Source organism: Astyanax mexicanus, chromosome 4 (assembly GCF_023375975.1).
Source record: "Astyanax mexicanus isolate ESR-SI-001 chromosome 4, AstMex3_surface, whole genome shotgun sequence".
Taxonomy (NCBI): domain Eukaryota; kingdom Metazoa; phylum Chordata; class Actinopteri; order Characiformes; family Acestrorhamphidae; genus Astyanax; species Astyanax mexicanus.
The window spans coordinates 54,187,257-54,207,675 of NC_064411.1; the positions used below are offsets into that span (position 1 = coordinate 54,187,257).

The 20,419-nt window shown below is 37.0% G+C and overlaps 1 protein-coding gene across 3 annotated transcripts in view; it reads left to right on the forward strand.

The window, feature by feature from the left end:
• The window catches only part of fgf12a (fibroblast growth factor 12a), a 100,318-nt gene that overhangs the window by 50,162 nt on the left and 29,737 nt on the right, over positions 1–20,419 (forward strand). For all 3 annotated transcript variants that reach the window (XM_022678630.2, XM_022678628.2, XM_022678629.2), the window contains one exon: positions 10,268–10,371. In XM_022678630.2, coding sequence (XP_022534351.1) covers positions 10,268–10,371 — 104 coding nt within the window. The remainder of the gene's footprint in view (positions 1–10,267; positions 10,372–20,419) is intronic.

A 20,419-nucleotide genomic window follows, 5' to 3' on the forward strand; every position in this document is an offset into this window, starting at 1 on the left:
AGTTTTTTTGGGGGGTGTTTTTTTGTTGAGTAGTTGACCAAATGTACAATATAGTATAGTATGGCATTGGCACTGATCTTGATAATGGCATTGCTGAGTCATTAAAGTTCTGATGAAGTTCTACAGCCTGGTGGCCAACCTAGCCATTAAAACAAAAGCCAAAAAATGAGATTTTTAAAGGGTTTCTTTAGCTTATTCTACAGACCTTCTACCTCAATTAGGTGGGTTCTTGATCATTGTCTGAGTGATGGACTGGTTTTATCATGGCAGTTTAAGTAATCTTGATGGTGGCCTGGTACCAACTATGGTAGGTTGGCACTCTGGTCAGTAACTGAACTGTAATAAAGCTTGGATGCCCAATTGGTGGGGAGTTAGAGACTGTAGACCATCTATTAGTGCAAAAAAACAATTTTTACTCCTTTTTTGGAATGTTATTTTACTATGGCAGTGATACTGACCTTCATAGGGCCATGGTAGGGTGTTTGGCACTGGTTTGAGTGTATCGGGCACAGCAGTGTTGGCTGGGTGTCAATGCTAGGCTGGATCTCTGGTCAAAAACTGAGCCCTGATAAAGGTCTACAGCAGGGGTGTCCAATTTCACCACATCAACTGGTGGGCTACAGTCTCTAACTCTTTCTGTGGGCGATTACAGACTTTTTAGACCGTTTCCTACAGCATTCAGAGACCCTCAATTGCATTTTTATTGTTTTTTTTGTTGGCCAGAACTTATCTGGGTAGTGGACTATTTACAGCATGGCATTGATAGTGACTTTGATAAAGGCATATCCATGTGTTTGGCACTGGTTTGAATTTATCGAGCACAGCAGGAATAAAATACAGATTCCCTTTATGCCATTTGTGGTGGGTTCTTGTTGATTAGTTGAACAGATATCATCCAGGTGGTGAAGTATTTTTAGTATGCCATTGACACTGACCTTAAAAGTGGCATGGCAGTCAATTTGGCACTGGTTTTAGTGGATATCAACACCAAAAAATCTGAGTTTTGGCCAATTGAAGATTGTAGATAATTTCTTACAGTATATATATGGATCCTCTACCGCTTTTTTGGTGTTCTTGTTGACTAGTTAACAAGACATAGGAGTATGTTGAGTATATTTCAGTATGGCAGTGATACTGACCTTGAAAAGTGCCATGGCAGTGTGCTAGAATGGTTACAGGTTGGTTACATTGGCTCTGAGTGGGTTTATCTGGATCTAGTTGGGCTTTCCCAATGGGCTCCATTGTTATAGTCCAACTTAATCCCACTCAGACCCCCTGTCAAACCACTCCAGGTCAAACTTCCATGAAAAATTCATGGTCATGTTAGCTTAGGTTGAGCTACAAAGGGTCCCTACTGACGGTTCCCCAGGAAAAAACATTACTTATTCAAAAGGGCACAAAAGTGTAACCTATACAGATACAAATCCATTACCAAGGTGGCATCACCCCTTCTAAAAGAAGAAACTTCTTTTTAAATGCCTTTTAAACCCTAGTTAAATGAAAAAAATCATTATTTTTTGGTGCTATATGATAAGATCATTCTCATCACATTTTTTGGAGGTAAGAACAGTGTATAAATCGAGTAGCCACTCCCATCTCAGTCATTTATGTAAAGACTTCTACTTTTTATATATCATTATAATATCATTGAAAAGTTATGTTTGTTTATTTCATTGTGGATGATTATGGGCAGTGTGCCAAGTCCTGCTGGAAAATGAAATCCGCATCTCTATAAAAGTTGTCAGTAGCAGAGGGAAGCTGTAAGATATGAAGTGCTGTAAGATTTTGTGAGAAAACTAAACTGCACTGACTTTAGACTTGATAATAAAACACAGTGGATCAACACCAGCAGATGACAGACATGTCTCTCCAAACCATCACTGATTGGTGGAAACTTCACACTAGACCCATTGAGGTCTAGTGTGATGACCCCCACACTGTAAACCCATACGTTGTTTGAACTCAAATGATTTAAGTCTGTTTTACATAAAATTGGATATTTCTGAACAATACTCAACTATTTTGATTTAGTTGAACATTTGTGGACACATATACTGCACTATTCAAACTGAGATCTTTGAGTTGAACCAACTTATAATAATAACTGAGTTTGTTTTGTCATTAACAGCTTCTTTTTCATTGGCTATTGGCTATTTGCATACTGGGTGTGTCCAACAGTTTCTGACTAACACTCACCATCAGTGTGTAGTGATTCCCCCCCTGGGCTACCTTAGAAATAAATCAACTTCCCCTTTAGTTGTAATAACTTGATGTTTTAATTTATGCTAACTCAAGTTTTTATTCCCCATTACTTTAAAAATGTGAGAAAACCTTGAGCTGCCTTAAAAAAGTTAAGTAAACTCAACTTATGCGGAAGTTAAATCAACTTCCGCTTTAGTTGTAATAACTTGATGTTCTAAGTCGTGCTAACTTAAGTTTTCATTACCCATTACTTAACTTTTTAAGGCAACTGCTTTCTTCAATTTTTTAAAGTAAATTCTTAAGTAAAAAACGTATCCAGGATTATAGTGCATGAGTCTGTATCCTAAATGAGAATGTGCCCAATTCCTAGAGCAGTTCTCGTCCTCGTTGTTGTTGTATGGGACAGTGGATGAGTCATGTTTTGTTGAACATGAACAATGGCGCCGCGGTAGTCAATAAGATAAAGATCTGATGACGTGGTCCAGAGTCCATTGTAGTCGTTCTGTTTTCACCTAATTGATAACCGTGATCAAGGTCTGCGTGTTATTTAGGAACTCCTACGATTGTCTTGCAGGCAAAGTAAAAATGATTACAGCTGCCACTTAATACTTACAAAATACGCGATCAGCCTCTGAGTGCCTGCAATTCAGTGGCCACAACCGCTCGGCTAATGGAGCCGTGGAGGTTTGTGGTCATTAATCACGACTAATAGAGCTTTCTGGTGGTGCCCGGCCAAGTCTCCTTTTTAGACGGGGTGATTGCGAGTCTGGACAGCAGGGATCACATCCAGCTGTGAGGGTTTGAGGGCATGCTGGCTTTTTGAGGAGGCTTAGCAGAATATGAGCAAATATTAATGTGGTTTTGCACAGGGTTTACTTTATTATCTGAGATCATTTTATGGCTCGTTTTAAGGAAAGTAAAATGCTCTGGAGTCTGTAAAATTGCGGACTTCAAAATATGTTTGGTTCTTCTGTCATTGACACTCACTGTCAGTGTGTAGTCGTTTCCTTTGATCCCTTTTTGAACATTTCTTTGGTATACCTGTTAATTTTATGTATTCTTTAACCACCTGGCCTCAGTGTTGCAGGCTGTAAGAGCAAGTTAACACTTTCTCTGCTACTAAGAGAGATTTTATGATGGCTAAAAGCCAGAATGACCACTCATGCACTAATGTAGAATTATACCATTAGAAAAAGTGCTGTTAATGTGTGAGTCATTAAAAGTACGAAAGATAGGCTTGCCCTAAGACACAGAAAATGAACCCCAGTAATGGTATTTCCTATCCCTGCCTTAATTTGTAAAATCAGGGAGAATACATGTTTTTTTGGAGGTGACAGCAGTGCGTAAATCGAGTAGCTACTCCCATCTCGGTCATTTACGTAGAGATTTCTTATCTGATGTAAGTTTGTGTTACTCCACCTATTGAATATGACTTGAGAATGCTCGGAAGTACCAGTGGTTCTTGGCCTGTTTCTCCTCAATGTTATAATTTAAGGATTATCCACCCTTTTTGCACCACTGTGTATGTAATTACCGATTAATATTCCTTTAGGCATTAGGGAAATGGGTGCAATGGGGGCCAATGGAAGTCTGCTTCATATTTAATGACCTGAACCACAGACGAACCAATGGTTTCATGACAAAAACAAGTTTGCATGAAGAAAAAAGGTCCTTTAGACCTTGGAAAAGATTCTTTATTCCTACAAGTAACAAAGTCTGAACACTTTTATGGGGTTAAAGGTTTAATTGAGATTATGTAAGTATTAACAATGTAAAATAATTACATTAGGTGTTTTATATGATACGTTGACAGCAGTGTGTAAATCGAGTAGCTACTCCCATCTCTGTCATTCCTTATCTGATGTAAACCTACGTTACTCCACCTACCGGATATGGCTTGAGATGTATGTCTGATGTACCAGTGGTTCTTGACTTGTTTCTTTTCAATGTTATAACTTAAGGATTACCCAGCCTGGTTGTGTCACAGTGTATGTAAATACCGATCAGTATTCCTTGGGGCAATGTCTGGTGAACTACATGGCACATGGCCAATCAATTACATTAACTGATTCCTTTATTTCCAGTGATCCAAGGACCAGATTTAATTACCTGAATCGCAGATAAACCAATGGTTTCTTCAAAAATCAAGATTGTATGAAGAAAAGATCCTGTAGATCTTGGGAGGATTTTGTCACTCTTACAAGCCACCAAATCTGGACACTTTTAAGGGCTTTAAGGCTTTAGATTATAAAAGTATAAAAATATAAAATTATTTCTTCAGGTGTTTTCATATGGTACGATGAATTTCATCACCCTTTCTGCGCCACTGTGTATGTAATTACTGATTATTATTCCTTTGGGCAATGGAGTAATGGGTGCAATGGGGGCCAATGGAAGTCTGGTCCATATTTAATGACCTGAACCACAGAAGAACCAATGGTTTCCATTGGTTCACCAAGTCTGGAGACTTTTAAGGGGTTAAAGACTTAATTGAGAAAAATATGGAGCTGTCAGGAGGCACATGTTGCCATTGCTGTCTTCAGGAGATTCAGGAGATCATATGTGACACAGCCAGACTCTGATGAGTCCTTTTTTCTCGCCCGCTGAGAGTTCCCTTTCCTTTCAGTCCAAGGTGAGCTCCGGCAGCTTTATAGGGAAAGCAGCGCTGCACATGATGGAGTGATGCACACTGCATCCGTCCTGACAAGGGCATCAGCAGGCAGGTCCATGTAGACAGGCTTCTCGAACTTTCTCCAAGCAATCCGGAGGCTATTTTGGGAGAGGCATGACGTAACCAGCATGTTTAAGGCTGTTTATTTCTCGGCTGTTGCTTTTTCTTCTGCTGCTGCTGCTTCTAGCCTTGAGAAATCCAATCTGCTGCTGTCAAATTCAGTTCGCAATCCTTTCAGACAAGTGTCGGATTTGTGTCAGAGAGGTTTTAAGATGATTCCGATGTTTTATTATTAGCGCAAGCCAAACTTGAAGCCAAATCAAGCATCTATCTGTTCTGATTGCCATCAAATCAAATCAAATCTCCTTAACAAAAGCAAGCAATCATCACTTCGCCTGTAAAAGTCAATTCCATGTTAATTCGGCTTCTGCTGATAAAACCTCCTCTAGATTTGGGCGGGAAAGAGCATTCCTAATTCAGAAAAAGGGCACAAAGTGTAATCTACACAGACACAAATCCGTTAGTAAGGTGGCAGCAAAGTAAGCAAGACTTGCTGGGAGCAGCTAAGCCTCTTTAAAAAGCTCACAGCTGGATCCCTGCTGATCCCTGCTGTCCAGACTCACAATCTCACCGTCTAAAAAAGAAAGAAAATATCAGTCTGCACCACCAGAAAAAAAAAACTTCTATTAGCCTCTTAAACTCTAGTTAAATAAAAAAAATTCAAGTCATTATGTTTTAGGTGTTATACGACAAGATAAGATCATTCCCATCACATTTTTGTTTGGAGGTAGTGGAGGGCAGTGTATAAATCAAGTAGCCGCTCCCATCTCAGTCCTTTATGAAGAGATTTCTGTATCACTTTAAAAAACTAAAACTACCCTAATAAAGAGTCTATAAATGGTTTATAAATTAGAATATTAATTATTATTGATTATTGATTATGTTGTAAATGCCTTACAACAACCATTGATAAGCAGTTATAACACATACATTTAAAAAAAGGCCGCAGTGCTCCGTTGTTTGCTTAGTAATGTAATTCAACGTGGTCATTTAATTTATAGTAAATAGTTAAACATACTTACAAATAAATTAATATGATAGGTTTAACGCCGGTCAAAGTCAGATCAGTATCTAGAAAGATCTAAGGTTTGATAGTATAAATGAGTGTGGAATCACTACTTTGCAAATTTGTGTTTTATATGACATGCTGTATCTCATCACATTTAGTGTGTAAATCGAGTAGCCACTCCCATCTCACTCATGATAAACTGTTTCATTGCTAAACACCTTAAACATGTTGTTATTTTTTTTTACTGCTTAATACAAGTTTTTAAAGTATTTTCAACCTTATTAATAATTATTAATAGTAATCTCCTTTATAAACCTTTCTAAGGGTAGTCTTATTTTAAAGTGGTACCGAGATTTTTGTTCTTGTGTAAAATTACTTTGCTGATTATGGATTACAGCCAATGAAAACCCAAAAATCAGTGTCTCAGAAAATTAGAATATCATATTAAAGTACCAATTGGTACTTTTGTCAGTGTGGGCAGTGTGCCAAATCCTGCTGGAAAATGAAATCCACATCTCCATAAAAGTTGTTAAGAGAGACAAGTTGTTGGAGAGACATGTCATCTGCTGGTGTTGATCCACTGTGTTTTATTATCAAGTCTAAAGTCAGTGCAGTTTTGTTTTTCCACAAAATCTTACAGCACTTCATGATTCCCTCTGCTACTGACAACTTTTATGGAGATGCGGATTTCATTTTCCAGCAGGACTTGGAACACTGCCCACACTGCCAAAAGAACCAGTTGGTCTAACATAATATTCTAATTGTCTGAGACTCTGACTTTTGAGTTTTTATTGGCTGTAATCCATAATCATCAACAATAAAAGACAAAAAGCTTAAAATAGAAGCAGATTTCATTTTCCAGCAGGACTTGGCACACTGCCCACACTGCCAAAAGTACCAATTGGTCTTATATAATATTCTAATTTTCTGAGACACTGATTTTTGTTTTTTTTTAATTGTCTGTAAGAGATAATCATCAACAATAAAAGGAATAAACGCTTAAAATAGATGCAGATTTCATTTTCCAGCAGGATTTGGCACACTGCCCACACTGCCAAAAGTATCAAATGGTGTTATATAATATTCAAATTTTCTGAGACACTGATTTTTGGGTTTTCATTGGCTGTAAGCTTCATAATCATCAACAATAAAGTGAAAAATATTTTGAACAGAATTACTGAAATAAAGTAACTTCTCAATTATATTAAATGTATTGGATAGGTGGGATAAGTAAAGGGGTAGACTGTGAACAATAGCTTTTATTAATACATTTATGTACAGTATATTCAGTTATTCTGTTCTAGATTCATTGTTAGATCTGTAGTGATCAATAAAGTATGATACAGAAGCACCAAGATACAGATTAGGCTGAAAATGCTGGAATATTCCTTTTGACGCCAATTCACACCCCGTCCAGCTCGCATTGATTTTGATCATATGAGATTGAATTAGCTTGGTGGACAAGCCCGAGTTGGCTTTGCTCCACGGTGCCGTATCTGATCCAGCTATAGCAGACCACGGCTCGTGCTGCCTTCACTGCCCAACATATTTATTTTTATCTATACAACATTTTATATTGTACAGCCCACACTGAACTGAGCACACTTGGGTGCAATTCTGTTTCTCATTTGGACTACTACCCCTTGTTTTTGAGGGTCTTCCTTTCCCTTGAAACCAAAAAACAATTTATAAAGTAAAGATGTTGAAATTCTCAGTGTAAGAAACAAGGGACATACCTTCAAAAAACCAATACGTCGTCCAAATAGATCCATTTAAAAGTGCTAATGGTTGTGGGCTAATGATGTGGCAAATTCTTTCTTCAAGGGTCACCCTTCCCTTTGATACTAAACACTAGTTTTAAAGATAAAGATGTTGAAATTCTTTAAAAAAAATGAATACGTCATCCAATTAGATCAATTTAAAAGCATCTTTTAAGGTGGAACAGGAAATTTAGCTAGCTTGCACAGCCCACACTGAACTGAGCACACTTGGGTGCAATCCCTTTTCTCATTTGGACTACTATCCCTTATTTTCGAGGGTCTTCCTTCCCCTTAAAACCAAAAAACAATGTACAAGCTAAAGATGTTGAAATTTTCCATAAAAAAATCAAGGGACATCCCTTCTAAAAACCAATACGTCATCCAAATAGATAAATTTATAGATCAAGTACTAATGGTTATGGGCTTTATTATTGTGTATCCCTAATTCCTGATGAATCAGTAATAGGAAGCTTTTTGTTCTACTTTTTCTGTGCCACCTTATATGTGCCACCTTATTTTCAAGGATCTTCCTTCCCTTTAAACCAAAAAAAAAACAATTTACAACGTAAAGATGTTCAAATTCTCCATGTAAGAAGCAAGGGACATCTCTTCGAAAAATCATATGTCATCCAAATAGATCCATTTAAAAGTGCTAATGGTTTGGGCTAATTATGTGGCAATTATTAATTATTGTGTGTCTCTAATTCCTGATGAGTCGCTAATAGGGAGCATCTTGTTCTACTTTTTCTGTGCCACCTTATATGCAGCAGCCCCAGTAACTGCAGTTGCATCATTTAAGGTGGAACAGGAAATTTAGCTAGCTTATAAAACAATTTATAAGATAAAGATACAGAAATTCTCAGTGTAAGAAACAAGGGGCATCCCTTAAAAAAAACAATACGTCGTCTAAATCAAGATCAATTTTAAAGTACAAATGGTTGTGGGTTAATGACGTGGCAAATTATTTATTATCGTGTGTCCCTAATTTTACCTTTTCCTTATAAATCGGTAATAGGGAGCTTCTTAAACCCACTTTAAATGCAGTGGCCCCAGTATCTGCAGATGCATCATTTAAGGTGAAACAGGAAATTTAGCTAGCTTGTACAGCCCACACTAAACTGAGCACACTTGGGTCCAATCCCATTTGCCATTGAGACTACTACCCCTTATTTTCAGAGGTCACCTTTCCCCTTTAAACCAAAAACAAATTTACAAGGTAAAGATGTTGAAATTCTCAGTGTAAGAAACAAGGGACATCCCTTCAAAAAAAACAATACGTCAACCAAATAGATCAATTCAAAAGTACTATTGGTTGTGGGCTTAATTATCGTGTATTCTTAATTCCTAATGAATCGCTAATAGGAAGCTTTTTGTTCTACTTTTTTTGCCACCTTAAATACTGCAGCCACAATACCTGCAGATGCATCATTTAAGGTGGAACAGGAAATTTAGCTAGATTGCATGAGATAATTAAATGGTTATCATAATTTGAAATCATAATAAAGCAAAAAATACATGAAATGTTTTCTGAACGTTATGTAATAAAACATTTGTGAGATTCTTTTGGGAGTGAATTCCTTTGATTTTGCTCTTTATAAATATATGTTTGAGTAAAAAAAGACAACATTTCTCCCAAATTCCAAATAAAAATATCGTCATTTAGAGCATTTATTTGCAGAAAATGAGAAATGATTGAAATAACAAAAAAAAAGATGTAGAGCTTCTAGACCTCAAATAATGCAAAGAAAACAAGTTCATATTCATAAAGTTTTAAGAGTTCAGAAATCAATATTTGGTGGAATAAATCTGATGGATTTTAATCACAGTTTTTTCATGCATCTTGGCGTCATGTTCTCCTCCCTCCACCAGTCTTACACACTGCTTTTGGATAACTTTATGCTGCTTTACTCCTGGTGCAAAAATTCAAGCAGTTCAGTTTGGTGGTTTGATGGCTTGTGATCATCCATCTTCCTCTTGATTATGTTCCAGAGGATTTTAATTTGGTGGTCGTTTTTTTCCAAATCGTTGCTAAAACGTTCTTATAACATTCTGTATTAACTGGGATCTTGTGTCTTGGTCTAATTTGAAGACCATGTAGCTGACCCACCCCTCTATTCCAACATGAATCAGAAATTAATACCCTTTAAATGGAGTAGGACTAGGGCTGTTTTCAAGGCATTTGGGGAGCTCCAGCAGAATGGATTGTGGAAGTTTCATATTTTGCCGACTGCAGGAATCACTAACCTCTCAGTCAACTGATGGGAGGAGCCCTCAGTGTCGTTGTACTCTCTTATATTGACTGTCACATAATTTAATGGGGCGCTCACACAGTTTTCCGTTGCATTCAATACTTAACCAGTCATTATCTGGGGCCTCAATTGTTTGGTTTGCTTGCCTTGTTGCAACGGGCCTGGGTGGGACCACTTGTTTGGTTCAAACAGTGAAATAAAATTGAGTCAAAGCTCTGAAATCACCTAAAGAAAGTAGTATTTGGGTACTGGCATTGTATCAGTGGAAAACGTGGTACAAATATCTAATTCTGCACCTGCTTTTTGATTTTTCTAGCCCTTTTTAACCTCATCCCGGTCGGACTAAGGGTGGTGGCGATCCAGGGGGTAAAAGCTGGCTTCTACATTGGCATGAACGGAGAAGGTTTCCTCTACAGCTCGGTAAGTCATTCTCTTCCCTATTTATCTACCCTTAAAAAGAGTGTCTGACATACAGGGGTTGGACAGTAAAACTGAAACACCTGTCATCATTTAGTGTGGGATTTTAGGTTTCATGGCTAAATTGGAGCAGCCTGGTGTTCAATCTTCATTAATTGCACATTATTGCACCAGTAAGAGCAGAGTGTGAAGGCTCAATTAGCAGGGTAAGAGCACAGGTCTGCTCAAAATATTGCAATGCACACAACATTATGGGTGACATACCAGAGTTCTAAAGAGGACAAATTGTTGGTGCACGTCTTGCTGGAGCATCTGTGACCAAGACAGCAAGACTTTGTGATGCATCAAGAGCCACGGTATCCAGGGTAATGTCAGCATACCACCAAGAAGGACCAACCACATCCAACAGGATTAACTGTGGATGCTGTAAGAGGAAGCTGTCTGAAAGGGATGTTCGGGTGCTAACCCGGATTGTATCCAAAAAACATAAAACCACGGCTGATCAAATCACGCAGAATTCAATGTGCACCTCAACTCTGCCGTTTCCACCAGATCTGTCCGTTACCACAATACATTATTGCGTTCTAAAACCAGGTGTTTCAGTTTCATTGTCTAACCCCCTACACATAGACTGCATATACACTCATCATCAAAGACATTGTTGTGTAACCCAGAAGGATCCAGAGGGAACAATAACAAAAAAGTAAATTTTAGACTGATATATAATAGAAGACCAAAGTTTGGACACATCTTCTCATTTAATGTTTTTTTTTAATGTTTTTTCACATAGTAAATGAATAGTGAAGTCATCCAGACTATGTCGGAACACATAGGAAATCCTCATATAGTAGCTCAAAAGTGTTAAACAAACCAAGATACTCTGTAAAAACTGTTAACTTGCGGTTTCTAAGGCTGGTAACTCTGATAAACGTATACTTTGCAACTGTGGTGGTCCTGATTAGTGCCAGTTCCACCATTATAACGTTTTTGATGGTGTGTGCAGGGACTGCACTTGAGGATACTTTCAAATACTTAAAACTTTGCTTTAAGTTTTGTCATAAAAATATAATATTGGACCATTTTCCTGAATATATAAATGAGCAATTAAAATATAATTTTCTCATTTGTTTAAATGGGTTCTGTTTAGCTACGCTTGGGACTTGTGCGTGAAAAATCTGATAATGTTATAGGTCACATTTATACCTAAATATATATTTCCTCATATAGAGCTCTGGACAAATTAGAAGCTACTTCTGTTTCTGAATCAGTTTCTCTGATTTTGCTATTTATAGGTTTGTGTTTGAGTAAAATTAACATTATTGTTTTATTCTATAAACTACAGACAACATTTCTCCCAAATTCCAAATAAATATATCGTCATTTAGAGCATTTACTTACAGAAAATGAGAAACGGCTGAAATAACAAAGAAGATGCAGAACATTCAGACCTCAAATAATGCAAAGAAAAAAGACAAGTTCATATTCATAAAGTTTTAAGAGTTCAGAATTTTTTTCCAGAGCTGTATATGCAGTATAAATGTGACGATTGATCAGCGGATATATATATATATATATATATATATATATATATATATATATATATATATATATATATATATATATATATATATATACAGTACGTTCTCACATAAATATCATACATATGCATGAGTTAGAGAGAGTTTGAGAGAGATAGAGAGGGTATGTGAATAATTTATTAATCTGCATTAGCATATAGATCTACAGCGTCTTGTTATTCGCTATCATGCTGCATGTCTATTATACTGTATATCCTCAGCAGTCTCTCTGAACAGGTTGGCATTGTGCATTTATAGCCTCTCCATTTGGCACATGGCAGTTCACATTAGCATAAACGCTTCCAGAGCGAAAGTGTGCCTCAGCCGGCGGAGGAAGCTAACCATTTAAGGAATCGTTAACCGTTTAATACGATACTCCGCCACGCTCTCGCATTCGGCTCCTTTTGAAGGGTTCTTACAGGTGCTTGAAATCATGGGAAATGCTTGAATTTTGACGTTCTGTTTTACAGGTCTGGAAAGTGCTGGAATTTTGGAGAAAGTGCTTAAAAAATGCTAAATAACTATCTAACTAAATAAGTTAAATAAATAAAAAAAAACACATCAATCAATAAATCAACCTTTATTTTTACTCGGGGGAAAAAACATTGTTGCCGAGCATTTATAACATCAAAGGGATTGAAAACATTTCAGTAAAATAAAAAAATATATTTAAAAAATAAATAAATACATAAATAAAAGAAATACTAATTTTAATAAAAAAAAATAAATTTAATAAAAATATATATGAAAAACAGAAAATTCTAAAATAGTAAAAAAAACAGATTTGATACATAAAAAAGTAAAAAAAATATATAAAATATAAAATAAGCAAATAGATAATAGTAAAAGTAAAGTAAAATGTTAGAAATGATAAGAAGTGATTAAATGAATAAAAACATATGTTTTGCTTTAATTTCTTCTCCTTCTGCTATTAAAAAAAACACATATCTGGTTGTGTTTACATTAACATTATACCATCTCTTGCAGTGTGACAAAATGCAAATCAATAATTTTGAGTAGATTTTAAGTATATTTTGATTATATTTTGAGTATATGTATGTATAAATGCTCTCAGCTCTCAAATTGTGTGAAACTGACACCAGTAAATCCATAATTCCTGCTACTTATTTACTTACTTAAACATATTTTATTTTTTCTCTCAGTAGCATAGTCGCTGTGAAGTGTAGAGAATAGTTTTGCAATATATTGAATATCGTTGAATGGCACTTTTGAGATTTCACTGTTATCATTAATTAACCACAGCTAAAAGGTGCTGAAAAACTTCTAAATGGGCATTAAAAGAGCTTGAAAAGTGCTCGAATTTTAACGTTCTGTTTTCCAGGCCTGGAAAGTTCTGGAATTTTGGAGAAATTGCTTGAAAATGCTTGAAATTCTAACTGCATTTAATTTACAATTAATAACTATCTGACTGTTTACGTGGGGGGAGTAACACAAAAGTAATGCAATAGTTACTTTTACTGGTAACTAGTTACTTTTATAATGGAGTCACTCAGTTAGTAACTCAGTTACTTTTTTGGAGAAGTAACTAGTAACTATAACTAATTACTTTTTCAAAGTAATGTGCCCAACACTGGTAAACATACAGTGAAGGACATTGGTATTTAAATAGTGTGAAACTGACACCAATAAATCCATAATTCCTGCTTTTTATTTACTTACTTAGTCGCTGTATAGTGTGGAGAATAGATTTGCGATATATTGATTATCGTTGAATGACAGTTTTGAGATATCACTGTCATCATTAATTTATCACAGCTGAAAGGTGCTGGAAAAAATTGAAAATGGGCCTTGAAAGTAGAGAGGGGACCGATCCAATACAATATAATATAATATTTGTAAAGTCAGTGACTGAGGGGTGAACAGATTAACACCAGCAGTGTTAGCCTAGCTATTAGCATTAGCACTGAACTGACAGCAGCTGTATTGTGGTGTTGTAAAGGTATTAACTTCAGACTGGAGTAAACTATAGTCATAATCCACATATCCTATAAAACCACAGGATCTACAAACACTAACCAGCACAAACACACCAATCTGCTGTTAAAAACACTGATTAATTTAGTTCAGAAATACAGTTAGCATCGCCAGTTAGCCTTTAGCCATCTCCATTAAGATCTGCAGTCTGTTAGCCTAGCTAGCATCAGCCCGACAAATGTATTCCAGCATTGTGAATGTAATAAATAAATCTCTTAAGTAAATTACAGCCATAATCCACATCAAATATTAAACAACAGATCCTCCCCACTCTAACCAGCACTAAAAAAATCAACCTGTTATTAAAAAACACAAAGCCGTTAGCTTTTGCAGCTAATCCACTATGCTACCTGTCAAAATAAAAGTCTCCTGTCCAACCAGTGCAAAAAATGAGTCTAGAGCCCTGTATTTAATATAAACTAAAACATTTAATTTAAAGACATATATTGTGTATGTTTATATAAAAAGTGCTTGAATTTTACCTTGTAAAAGGTGTATAAACCCTGCATCAAACGCTGCAGGACGCAGGCAGGGCGAGTCACGTGTTAACCGCAGCGCCGCCGGACTCCCCCCCCCCCCCCCACCGCGGGCTCCGGCTGAGTTATAGCGGATGACAGGCATATGCACTCCTGCTGCTCAGCCGCCGGCAGCTGAAACGCGCTGGTAGGAGTGTGTCGCAGTGAGCTACTACCGCTGACAACTTATATAATAGCCGGTCACACAGCTCTTAATACTGTTAAAGACTATCTGTGAGGAGCAGAGTAATTTCATTTCCCGCCGCCGCCGCTGTGGATTTAACGCTCTGATCAATTCTGAGAGTAAACTGTGTTTCTAAATGCAGAAAAGTCCTATCCATCAGTGGGAGCTAATGAAGTCGCAATCAGCCGCGCTTCCGTAATGATCAATATATGGAGGAAATGGACTACACGGTGCAGCATAGTGACGGAGGACTGGAAATAACGAGGGCTTAGATTGTACATTCTGTCTTCTGATGCTCATCGCCATCTTACACCACGCCAACAGTCTATTTTTGTACACCTTTCTTCTTCACCTTTTGAAAAGCAACAGTGCGCCACTGAGTGTAAAAAGAACAGGCAACAGTCAACAAACCCAATTTTTACACCAACAACAAACAAAATACAGAATAAAATAACATTGCTGTTCCTGTAAATGAGCTGCTGGAGCTCCGTCACAGTTTCAGTTATTATCTGGGGGCCCCAGGTTAGTTCGGGGCCCTATAGGCAGTTTTTTGGTTTGCTTGCCTTGTTGCAATGGGTCTGGATAGGACTAATTGTTTGGTCCAAACAGTGAAATAAACTTGGGACAAAAACTCCAAAATCACCTAAATAAAGAAGTATTTGGGTACTGCCATTGTAGTTTTGTAAAAGGTATTAGATTGTACATTCTGTCTTCTGATGCTCATCGCCATCTTACACCACGGCAACAGTCTATTTTTGTACACCTTTCTTCTTCATCTTTTAAAAAGCAACAGTGCATGTGAATATATCAAGGCTGATGGTTGATGGTGGTGGTTATTGCTATCTTGGCAACAAAAAAAAACAAAGGTGCGCCGTTGACTGTAAAAAAAGTCTAGATCACAATCAACAGTCAGTCAAAAAACCCAATTTTTACACCATCAACAAACAGAACACAGAAAAAATAACATTGCTGTTCCTTTTAATGAGTCAGTTTCCTCTGCTGAGAAGCATTGGACACGTCCAGGAAGCTGCGCTGTTAAAATAGCAAGTCAAAAAGCACTAAATAAAAATAGCAAGTGATGCGCTGATTGGTTTCTTTCACGTTACGTAAAAAAAGCGAGTAAAAACACACACCCATGATTTATTAAGAGAATTAATACAAGCCTTTTGCACATTTCATGCCATGCAAGGAATACTTTCCTGACGCACGTCATTTTATGCTCTCTCTGACTCCGGCTGCTGATGCCGAAGTACCATATGTGTGCTCCAAGTGGTCAATTTGACTAAGGCACTGTCACTAAGATCCCAGTAGTGTCTGTATACATACTGACCTTAAAAATTCAGTGTTTTTTTATATTATTTTGAATTTAATATTTTGCATATATAAAGCTCTGGAAAAAATGAAGGGACCACTTCAGTTTCTGAATCAGTTTCTCCAAAATAAATATTGTGGTTTTATTCTATAAACTACAAACAACATTTCTCCCAAATTCCAAATAAAAATATTGTCATTTAGAGCATTTATTTACAGAAAAATGGCTGAAATAACAAATAAGATGCAGAACTTTCAGACCTCAAATAATGCAAAGAAAACAAGTTCATATTCAAAAAGTTTTAAGAGTTCAGAAATCAATATTTGGTGGAATAACCCTGTTTTTTAATCACAGTTTTAATTTCATGCATCTTGGCACCATGTTCTCCTCCACCAGTCTTACACACTGCTTTTGGATAACTTTATGCTGCTTTACTCCTGGTGCAAAAATTCAAGCAGTTCAGTTTGTTTTGATGATCAGCTTGGTATCATCCATCTTCCTCTTGATTATATTCCAGATTATATTAAATTAGGTAAAATCAAAGAAACGTATCATTTTTAAGTGGTCTCATGTTTTTTCCAGAGCTGTATATGTATTAATACAGGCCCTTTAACGAGAAGATTGGGCTGAACTGAAATGACTGGCTGCTTCTGAGTCGTCACGGACGGCTTTTATAAATGATCACTGGAGTAAGAGGAAGGGAGTCCCTTTTGAAACGCGTCTTTGAAAGAGCTAAAAGAAGGTTTTAATTAAATGGGAGGGAAAAAACTCTGCTTGGCCATATGGAGCAGCTCTCTCCAGACACGCGCCGAGGGAAATTAATATGCTAAAACAGCGGCGGAATCAGGGGGGATCACAAACATTACTGCCAGTTCATTCAATATTTACTAACAATGCTGATGGCTGAATCATGCGGGCGGAGCTGCTAACCACTCGCAGGCTGAGGAGCTCTCAGGACGCTCGGCCGGAGGGGGCCGGGATGCAGGGCGTTTAATTAGCAGGTTCAGGAGGGGTTTTTGCAGCATCCCTCGCCAAAGGTGCTTCAACTCTGCTTCGGATTTTCGCCTGCTTTACAGCTGTGGAAAAAAATAATAGAGCACTTAAAAATGATGAGATTCTTTAATTTTACCAAATTGAAAACCTCTGGAATAAAATCAAGAGGAAGATGGATGATCACAAGCTGATGATCGAACCAAGCTGAACTACTTGAATTTTTGCACCAGGAGTAAAGCAGCATAAAGTTTTCCAAATCTTCGTGGAGGAGATTAAAAGTGATTACAAAAGTAGGGCTATTTTACCAAATATTGATTTCTGAACTCTTAAAACTTTATGAATACGAACTTGTTTTCTTTGCATTATCTTTGCGATCTTTTTTGTTATTTCAGTCGTTTTCTTTATTTTATAAAATACTGCCAATATTTCTGTAATGGCATAGACTGAACTCAGATGCTTGCAGTTAAAAGTAAAAGAGGCTTTAATACTAGGGCTAAAAATAAAGCATAGTCATTATAGAAGCAGTGGTAAAAACCAGAGAGACAATAAACCGATACATCAGAATGCCAAAAAAAAAACCTAGACAAAAGAGAAAACCAGAGACAAAAATACAGTGCAAGCTGGAGATTGTAGTTCTGGAGAGGCATATGTTCATTGTTCATTCATATGTTCACCACTATCAGGCGTGACAATTTAAAGCAATTATTTGCAAAAAAGTAGTGAAAAAGGTGCAGTTCTTTCAGGTCTCAAAATTCATATTTACTTAGAAACAACAATACTAATGTTTGAAGAGTTCAGGAATCAATATTTGATAGAATAACCCTGATTTTTAATAATAATTTATGTATGAGCTTGGCATGCTCTCCTCCACCAGTCTTACACACTGCTTTTGGGTGACCTTATGCTGCTCCTAGTGCAGAAATTCAAGCAGTTTAGATGGCATGTGATCATCCATCTTCCTCTTGCTTTTATTCCAGAGGTTTTTAATGGAGTTTAGGTCTGGAGTTTGTTCTGGTTATGGTATAATTGGTAAAACAAAAATGGTAAAATTAACATTGCTGTTTCATTCTGTAAACTACTGGGGATATTTATTTTAAATTCTAAATAAAAATATTCTCATTTAGAGCATTTATTTGTAGAGAATTAAGAAAAAGGTGAATTGCTTTCAGACCTCAAAGTTCCTAATGATTTAGAAACAATATTATTTATATTTGAAGAGTGCTTTTTAATCACTGCTTTCATGCATCTTGATATCATCTTCTCCACCACCAGTCTTACACACTGCTTTTGGGTGACCTTGTGCTACTCCTAAAGCAACACCTCAAGCAGTTCTTCAGCTTGGTTTGATGGCTTGTGACCATTAGCAGGTTCAGGAGGGGTTTTTGCAGCATCCCTCGCTGAAGGTGCTTCAACTCTGCTTCGTTTTTCCGGTAGCAACACTGAAGCTCTTCATATTAATGATGAACCTCTTAACTCTGCTCCTCTGAAACAGCGAGTGCTCAGATATTCAGCCTCTTAGTGCGCGCCTCAAAGACCTGAATAGACCTGAAAAGGCTGAGAATACTTCAGTCTGATTACGCTCATTCTATTCATGCAGTAATACAGCATTAAACAGCAGGCTAGAAGGTTGAGTACTTACTTATCCTAAAGTGCATGCAAACAAATGTATTTCCCAACAAAAGATGTTTTAAGCTCCATTGAAATTGGATTAGTTTTCAATGGGAGATGGTGTAATGGGTGTGCATGGTGCGTTACTTAATCCCTATACGAACATGCTAATTCACACAGGCCCATTATCACCTTACGGCTTGTTTTACAGAAGATAAAAGGCTTCAGAATCTTTAATGACACATGAGTGAAAAGTACATAAAAATGACTGACGTTGAGCCAAAAATCATTGAGAAACTTTGGTATTAACAACTTTAAAATTAAGAGAGACTACTTAAAAATGACCAGTTTCTCTGATTTTGCTATGTATAGGTAAATGTTTGAGGAAAAATAACATTGCTAATTTGTTCTACTCTTAAACTACTGACAACATTTATCCCAAATTTAAATTTATTAGTCCAAAATTGCGAAAAAGATGCTTTTAGACCTCAAATAATGATAAATAAAAGAAATCAAGTTCAAATTCATTTAGAAAGAACAGCAATACTAATGTTTTAAGAGTTCAGAAATCAATATTTGGTGGAATAACCCTGATTTCTGTAGCACAGCTTTCATGCTTGCTATCTTGGCATCATGCTCTCCTCCACCAGTCTTACACACTGCTTTTGGATAACTTTTACCGGTAGAGGTGAACATGAAAGGTTGCATGAAAATTGTGATTAAAAACCAGGGTTATTCCACCAATTTTTGATTTCTGAACTCGTATAACTTTGCATTATTTGAGGTCTGAAAGCTCTGCATCATTTTGGTTATCTCAGCCATTTTCATCACCTCATTTTCTGTAAATAAATGCTCTAAATGACAATATTTTTATTTGGAATTTAGGAGAAATGTTGTCTGTAGTTAATAAAACAAGAATGTTCATTCTACTCAAACATAAACCTATAAATAGCAAAATCAGATAAACTGATTCAGAAACTGAAGTCTCTTAATTTTTTCCAGAGCTGTATGCTCACATAATATTGCCTCCCATTTATACCTCTCAGGTTGCTCACTGTACTAAAGTAAACAGAATACACTTTTTTATGTGGTTAGTTTCCCTAAAGAAAATGGCACTTAGGTGCTCTGAGCGATCGCTGGTTTAAATCCCGATCATGCAGCTTGCCATCAGCTGCCAGAGCCCTGAGAGAGCACAATTGGCCTTGCTCTCTCTCTCTGGGTGGGTACAGTAGACGGCACTCTTCTCTTTCCCCTCATCACTCCAAAAGGTGATGTGGATCTGCACAAGGCTGCGTCTGTGAGCTGATGTATCAGAACCGAGTCGCTGTGTTTTCCTCCGAGTGTTAGCGCTGTGATGCTACTCGGTAATGCTGCATCAGCAGCAGCTCAAAAAGAGGCGGAGTCTGACTTCACTGACATGTATCGGAGGAGGTGTGTGCTAGTCTTCACCCTCCTGGTGTTGGGAATTATACTGCAAATAATCGGCATAGCTGAATTTGGGAGAGAAAATTGTCTTTTATTGAGAAATACACTTTTATTTAGCTTTTAGTCATGCAGAAATTAACTGAGCCACATTTAAAACAAGCTAAAGAAATAGTAGATTCATAATATTCACTATTACCGCTCATTATTGGGGCTTTTCTTGGTCAATTCATCTCCATACTCCCGCTAACTCTGCTCCTCCAGAGTACACTACACTCTTACACTGATGAATAATAATCACACACTTCCTGTTTTACAGCAGAAGAACATTAGTTTTATTCAGCTCCTCTTTAGAGCTTATTTTGACAGCCGGCGTTTTTCACATGGCTAGTTTTGTCTCCCCTCAGCACTACCAGCTCTGATTCAATTTATGTCCTGGGGAACC